The sequence below is a fragment of the Cebus imitator genome, unplaced genomic scaffold, assembly GCF_001604975.1.
Source record: "Cebus imitator isolate Cc_AM_T3 unplaced genomic scaffold, Cebus_imitator-1.0 Scaffold149, whole genome shotgun sequence".
In the NCBI taxonomy this organism is placed as follows: domain Eukaryota; kingdom Metazoa; phylum Chordata; class Mammalia; order Primates; family Cebidae; genus Cebus; species Cebus imitator.
This window is the reverse complement of record NW_016107464.1, coordinates 1,605,457-1,613,602: the sequence shown is the minus strand read 5'-3', so window position 1 is coordinate 1,613,602 and position 8,146 is coordinate 1,605,457. Positions and strand designations below refer to the sequence as shown.

The 8,146-nt window shown below is 38.9% G+C and overlaps 1 protein-coding gene across 15 annotated transcripts in view; it reads right to left on the bottom strand.

Moving 5' to 3' along the window:
- UNC13B (unc-13 homolog B) overlaps window positions 1-8,146 on the bottom strand; it is a 239,416-nt gene that overhangs the window by 111,095 nt on the left and 120,175 nt on the right. For 10 of the 15 annotated variants that reach the window (XM_037743661.1, XM_037743665.1, XM_037743666.1 and 7 more), the window contains exons 8-9: window positions 4,426-4,461; window positions 613-847 (exon numbers count right to left, since the gene is read on the bottom strand). In XM_037743661.1, the coding sequence (XP_037599589.1) occupies window positions 613-847; window positions 4,426-4,461 (271 nt within the window). The remainder of the gene's footprint in view (window positions 1-612; window positions 848-4,425; window positions 4,462-8,146) is intronic. The other 5 variants (XM_037743663.1, XM_037743671.1, XM_037743670.1 and 2 more) reach the window with 1 other exon arrangement.

Here is an 8,146-nt window from a genome sequence, read left to right as displayed (position 1 = left end):
TATATATTTGCTTTTATACTCATGAATATATGACAAGAGTCAATGGAAGGATATACAAGAAACAACAGAAGGAAGGCAAATATAAAACAGGAAGAGGATGGGGTAGAGGCAGGTAAGTGTGGGTGGGAAATTCGTTATGCTATATTGTACCTTAACATTTTTTAAACCACATAAATGTTTTATATATTTAAGAAATAAAATTCAAACAAAGTTCCAGTGAAAATACTTAATCATATTGGTTTTCTTCTAAAGTTCCCAGGGAAATAGGCAAGAAGGATTATCCAATTTGTGATTTTTCTGTTTTTAATCTTGGTGAAGGGTATACCAAACTCACTGAGTCAGGAAGTGGGGCAGATACACCCCAAGTGGGCCTGCCCTGATCAGTTGAGAATCACTGACCATAAAGAGAAGTATTCCTTATGGCAATGTATAAATGTAAATGTGTGGAAGAGAAAAAAAGACTAATAATCTACACAAAATGACTGCAGTTTGGCCCATGATACTGCTACACTTCTGCTACCTCTTCAAGTTAAAGCACCCAAATTCTTGTTGCCAATTGCATCATGAGACCTGGATATTAGAAAGAGAAAGTATTTTCTGCCCAATACCCACCTGATAGCCCGCCGCTCCGGATAATCAAGGTCAGAACTTTGCATAGAGTCATTACAAGAGTCCCGGGAACTGCCTTGAAATAGCAGCTGCTGTGGCAATCGCACCTGCACAGGGAACTGATGCACAGAGGCATTGGGCTGAGAAGTTGTATGGTAAGGAGGTGGGATGCTGTTGCTGGTCTCACTGCGATAGTCACTATCTCGGTCATCGACTGCACTATCAGGGTCTTCAAAAGCTGTGGAATAAGCACATTCAATCAAAGCACTCCAGCTTTATTTAGTTCTTCAGAATTATTTCTGCTTCTAACTTAGTAGTAACCAGTCCGGACCTTAAGAACAAAAGCAAGCTGAGCTGCACGTGAGCCCAGTGACCTCAGAGCCATGAGTAGAACTGTCTGAATTAACACCCACAAGTCTCTCTTCCTTATCATAGGAGATAGTTTACTTAGCTTAATTTTAGTGCTTATTTTTAGAGGAGTTCCAGGTTGCATTTTCCCACTGTAGAATTCTTTGGAATTCTGCTTCTCCAGCTATCAAAAGCATAATTAAAAACTGTTTTTAAATGTCATAAATACAGTCTGGTCCTCTGCTATTAAAGAAAGGGGACGGGAGCAGAGGTTAAAAAAAAAATAGCTTTTTCATATCTTGGGGGGCAAAAAAACTTTTGTTTAACATTGTCTTGCTGTTTTCAGACTTTTAAATATATGAATTGAACCAAATAAGCAGGTCCAACATCAGACGCTGGTCCTGGAAATCAGGAAGGTCAAAGCCAAGTCTTGGAAATGAAGTCAAAGGATCTAGATGCGCTGAGAACAGCAGCACTCTTAGTGTGTTGCTGGTCTCACTGTTTCACAATCTGAGCATTGGACTCTCGATAACATTTGTGGGTACAGATGAAAGACAGGGGTAAGATGATCTTATGAGCTTTACCCATGTGAGTTTATGGTTACATGTGAACATAAAAAAAGGAGAGGAGGGTGGTTAGAACCACAGGAGGAAAAATATCAACATAAAACTGAAGCTCAAATGGTTAGGAACAATTCTTAGTAATATTTGACATTTGGAGCAAGTAGTCCACTGACCAGGGCAGGAACAGTAAAGCTTGAAAACAAAAGCAAACCTGAGGGATGCAAATCATTCTGCCTACAAAGCATTCTGATGACAAATTAGGAAAAAGAGACTTTGAAGGCACTGGTTTTAGCCCTTGATGCATCTGTTGTTATGAAGACAAGAAAAATAGGACCCAGAGACAAAACCATATGCCACTCAGACTTAATTCTTTCTGAACCCACAGAAAGAGCAAGTCTGTAGCAGTCAGTACTGGACTATTTATGCATACAGATGAGGGGGCAGAGGCAACAAAGGAGACAAAACCAGAGATCTACTAAACTCTGGCAGGAAAAGTATTAGCACATAACCCAGAGAACGAAGATTGAGTTTCCAAGAGGCAACCACAACAGACAATCCTATCACTTTTGAGGACAGAGAGTACAGCTCAACCAGAGTTAGAAGCCCACGACCCAAATCTACAGCTTTTACTTTCTCACTGCATGTGACCTATTACTCCTAAATAATGCTTTTTTTTCTTTTCTTTTTTTTTTTTTTTTTTTGCTAGGCTAAAGGGAGGAATACTCTACAACTTTCCTAAAGGCTAACAACATTTCTACACTAAAGAAATAAAGGGCAAATATTAAGAAACAAAGCATCCATGGAAAGAAGAGGGTGGGAGTAGAAGAGAATATGAAAAGGAGAGGGCAGGAGAGAGAAAACAGGAATAAGAGAGAAATAAGGAATAAAGCGAGACAAAGGAGAGAAACAGAAAAAGGTAGTGAGAGGCAATCATTTCCAGTTCCCTAAAAAGTTAACCTCCTGGCACCACCAAGCCTGATTAGAAACTAAAAAGGGAAATTAATGAAAATGTGTTACACTTCAATTTGAAAAAAATAACTGTTTTTTTAGTGTGTGAGTGATGATCTTAAGGACTCCACAATCTACCCCACAGCACCATGCTGGATAGACAAGAAAAGCCCTGGCTTTACAGAAAAACTGAGTGCTGGTTTGGTTGGCTCAGCCTAAGAAGGAACAAGAGAGCCAGTTTGAGGGTTAAATTTGAAAAGCCCCTGGCAAAGTCTATTTGAAAGATGGAAATTAAAAGGCCTGGGAACACCTACTCATTCAAATATTAACCAAGTACCTACACATGCAAGGATGAACAATGCAGAAGACTCAGAATGTAAACTTAGTCTAACAGGAGACAGCATATATAGATACAAATATTGAATTGTTATACAAGGAAGTTAGTACCATGAAAATAGCATAAATCAAGTGCTATGAGTTAAAAGTAAAATCAGTTCCTGATAGGCTAAGTACAGAACTTTATGGAGGAGATGGCTTTGAAGAACGGGTGGGTTTTTAATAAGTGAAGATTGGAGGCAAAGGGGAAATATCTTCTAGAATGTGGATAAAAGCAGTGGCATGATTAAAGACCTAGTGGTGGGAAAGGCAGTATATTTTTGAGAAACCGTTTTGTAGTTCATTTGATAGGTAAGTAAAAGGACATGGAAATGATGGAAAATTTAAAACCTGCAAAAGTAGGCTAGGATGATCATCTAACCTGGGGCAAGCAAAGATGGGCCTCCAAACACACAGCAGGCACTCAAACAAAATTCAGTGAAATACAAAACAATGAGGCCCTCTACTATGTAGTATTCCTGGATTGAGTCCTGGATTGGTCTTTAAATCCAGAGCACACCTATTAATAGAACTTCAGCAACCAAAGAAAAGAAAGAAAATTCGTTCACATTTTTTTCATGACTTATTTTTTATACTTCAAAACCTTAACTTATCTGAGCTCTGTTAACCCGCTTATGCCTGAGGTTGCAATTTATGCCTGAGGTCACCTACTGCTTGGTGATGACGTTGAGCACTAGGATATAAATAACTCCCACATTCTTAGCGTTCCAATAATGGAACACTAGGCATAAATGGGTCAAGCTGCTTTTGAGTAGTTCCCTAATGGTAGAAATACTGAGGATTCAAATCACAGAAAGCACATACTTCATTAGAAATTCCAGTGACAGGACAAACTTTGGCCCCTCTTAGTAGCTACTGGATACCTAATTACTGAAACTCAACTATATCCCGTGAGATGAGTAACAAAACAAGTGATGTCAGCCTAGGGCTACCTGTTTTGCCACAAAGAACTGGGTGCACTCTGTAAGCTCTAGAACAAAGGTGGCATAGTTGGGCTGCTTCAAGAAAAGTCAAGCCATGTCCTTAGCCTCTTGTTTCCTTGACAAAAGCAGGTTTTTGGCTGAAATGGCATTCACAATTTGCTAGACCAATAAACCCGAGGCAGCAGTCTGTTCTGTGTATCTTCCTAGTCGAGAAAACCAGCCAAATCAGAATGCACACCAATTACCCCAACTCTAGTTCATCCTAGAATGAGCCTTCTCCTTCTGATCACTGCACTCCTTAGTCAAAGGGACCAAAGGAGGAGGTTTCCTACGCAAGGGGGCTGATGCTACTACTTGTCTCTGGAGAATAAAAATTAGGAGATCTTGTCAGGATTATGACTGGGACTTTGGTTTGAAATTTGTAGCACACATAAACACACACCAAGTCATCAAGAAACCAGCCTGAAAGGATATAACATTCCACCACAGATCATTGTCTCCTGAGATTTAAGTAGGAGAGGAGAGGGAAATGGAAGTATATATGCTTGTATGCATGAATATCCAGTTTCACAGTTCAGAGGGAGTATGTACTTGGGGTAAGATCAAGAAAATCATAAGGAATTTCAATTCTTACTTACTCTGTTGCTTTCCCCAGCCCAAATAGGTCCAGTGACCTAAGAAAACCACAAAGAAGCAGCAGATAATTTTTGAAGATAATTGTTGAAGGAATTCAAAGGTCACTTCCCCACCCCAGCAAGTATTATGTGCCTTACCTTACTTGAGCCTACTCCACTTGTATTCTATTAACTTTACATAACATGTAGAGTTTCTGCCTTCTACCAACATGAGACAAATCTACAAAGTATTCTTGCTCTTTGCCATTCACTATAGAGAGACTAACACCACCAAAAACAAACAAACAAACAAAACTCCACAAAACAACAACAACAAAAAATTACTTCTTCCATATTGTTTTAAGCCCCCTTCTGGTCTAGGTCTCTCTCATAGCATCATCATTTAGGAGTACATATGCCTTTCCTTAGTCAAAATAAAAAAGAAAAAATAGATCTCTTTCTCTAAGAAACCCTTCCTTGTCTCTGTGTTCACCAAACTTGAGTCTATCACAATAAATCTATGAGAGGTTCAGCCCCGATACCTTGGGTAAGGGAGTAATTCCCTTGTCTGGGAGCAAAGATGTTCCATTTTGCTGCTCTCTACTGAAAGTTAAAAGGCCAAAGAATGGCAATGTTTATCTCATAAGAAATTAATCTCTGATTTTCCAATATGTAATAAAACACTCTAGCCTATTGGGTCCTCAAAGAGGGCCACTTCTTCTGAATTACCTATAAATTTTTAATAAAACACATTAAAACACAGAGCTTTGAAGGACAGGAGAAAATTCAAATTTTTTATTTATTTTTCAAAATCAAAAATCCAGTATTAATTACATTTAAGTCCTATGCCACACCCAAATTGAATTGCAGGCAACTAATTGTGACTAAGAAATCATTAAAAATAGGCCTTTAATCTCAAGAAAAAAAGAAGTAAATAGCTTCATAATTAAGAATATGAGTTTTAAAATTATTATTATTATACTTTAAGTTCTGGGGTACATGTGCAGAGCATGCAGGTTTGTTACACGGGTATACACATGCCATGGTGGTTTGCTGCATCTATCACCCCATCATCTATATTAGGTATTTCTCCTAATGTTATCCCTCCCTTAGCCCCCCATCCCCTGACAGGCCCTGGTGTGTGATGTTCCCCTCCTTGTATCCATGTGTTCTCACTGTTCAACACCCACTTATGAGTGAGAACATGCAGTGTTTGGTTTTCTGTTCTTGTGTCAGTTTGCTGAGAATGATGGTTTCTGGTTTTATCCATGTCCCTGCAAAGGACATTAACTCATCTTTTTTATGGCTGCATAGTATTCCATGGTGTATACGTGCCACATTTTCTTTATCCATTATATCACTGATGGGCATTTGAGTTGGTTCCAAGTCTTTGCTATTGTGAACAGTGCCGCAATAAACATACGTGTGCATTTGTCTTTGTAATAGAATGATTTATAATCCTTTGGGTATATACCCAGTAATGGGATTGCTGGATCAAATGGTATTTCTAGTTCTAGATCCCTGAGGAATTGCCACACTGTATTCTACAATGGTTGAACTAATTTACACTCCCACCAACGGTGTAAAAGTGTCCCTATTTCTCCACATTCTCTCTAGCATCTGTTGTCTCTTGATTTTTTAATGATCACCATTCTAACTGGCATGAGATAGTATCTCAATGTGGTTTTGATTTGCATTTCTCTAATGATCAGTGATGATGACCTTCGTATGTTTGTTGGCTGCATAAATGTTTTCTTTTGAGAAGTGTCTGTTCCTATCTTTCAATTTTTGATGGGATTGTTTTTTTCTTGTAAATTAGTTAAGTTCTTTCTAGATTCTAGATATTAGCTCTTTGTCATATGGGTAGATTGCAAAAATGTTTTCCCATTCTGTTGGTTGCCAGTTCACTCTAATGGTATTTTCTTTTGCTGTGCAGAAGCTCTTTAGTTTAATTAGATCCCATTTTTCTATCTTGGCTTTTGTTGCCATTGCTTTTGGGGTTTTAGTCATGAAGTCTTTGCCCATGCCTATGTCCTAAATGGTATTGCCTAGGTTTTCCCTGCCCAAAATCTCTTTAAGCTGATAAGCAACTTCAGCAAAGTATCAAGATACAAAATCAATGTGCAAAAACCACAAGCATTCCTATACACCAATAACGGACAAACAGAGAGCCAACTCATGAGTGAACTCCCATTCACAATTGCTACAAGAGAATAAAATATCTAGGAATACAACTAACAAGGGATGTGAAGGACCTCTTCAAGGAGAACTACAAACCACTGATCAAGGAAATAAGAGAGGACACAAACAGATGGAAGAACATTCCATGCTCATGGTTAGGAAGAATCAATATCGTGAAAATGGCCATGCTGCCCAAAGTAATTTATAGATTCAATACTATCCCCATTGAGCTACCATTGACTTTCTTCACAGAATTGGAAAAAAACACCTTAAATTTCATATGTAATCAAAAGAAGAGTCTGCATAGCCAGGACAAGCCTAAGCAAAAAAAAACCCAAAAAACAAAAAAACAAAGCTGGAGGTATCACGCTACCTGACTTTAAACTACACTACAAGGCTACAGTAATCAAAACAGCATGGTACTGGTTCCAAAACAGATATGTAGACAAATGTAACAGAACAGAGGCCTCAGAAATAACATCGCACATCTACAACCATCTGATCTTTGACAAACCAGACAAAAACGAGCAATGGGGAAAGGATTCCCCATTTATTAAATGGTGTTGGGAAAACTGGCTAGCCATATGCAGAAAGCTGAAACTAGATTCCTTCCTTACACCTTATACAAAAATTAACTCCAGATGGATTAAAGATTTAAACATAAGACCTAATACCATAAAAACCCTAGAATAAACCGCATACAATACCATTCAGGACATAGGCATGGTCTTTTTTTATTTTTTGAGACAGACTCACTCTGTCACCCAGGCTGGAGTGCGGTGATGCAATCTTGGCTCACTGCAACCTCCATCCCCAGGTTCAAGCAATTCTCATGCCTCAGCCTCCCAAGTGGCTGGGATTATAGGCGTCCACTAACACAACCAGCTAATTTTTGTATTTTTAGTAGAGACAGGGTTTCACCATGTTGGCCAGGATGGCCTCAAACTCCTGACCTCCAGTGATCCACCCACCTCAGCCTCCCAAAGTGCTGGGATCACAGGTGTGAGCGACTGCGCCCAGCCAAGAATATGGGTTTTAAAGTCAACGTTCAGTTATTCTAGCCCTGCCATTTACTAGCTATATGATCTTGAGAAAGTTATTATAGATATTTCCTCATCTGTAATATGAGAATAATAATAACATAGGTGTCATTGGGTTATTGTAAAGACCATACAGGAAAAAACATGTAAAATGCTTAGCATGGTCCCTGGAAGATAGTGAGCAACTAGCATTTGTTATTATTTTGTCATGTTGCCAGGTTTTTGCTTGCCTTTCAGGGTTCTAATAAATAAGAAGCAGAAAAAAACACAACTCCTAGAACTGCACACTCTGACAGTTCCAAGGTCTACTAAGGGATTTTCAATGTGTGGTCCAAAAGGCCCTCAACCTGGTTCCGAGTGTGTGACTCCCTTGAAAGTCTACAGCAAGACTCAAAAAACATCAGATGATGCCAACCCAGGCTGCTTTCATTACTTGAGCTAATCCTCAACCCTGGGAATACACAACTGCTTATTTAGCAATACCCTGACAGCCAGTTTTCTTCATATGCACTTACTTTCTTCCA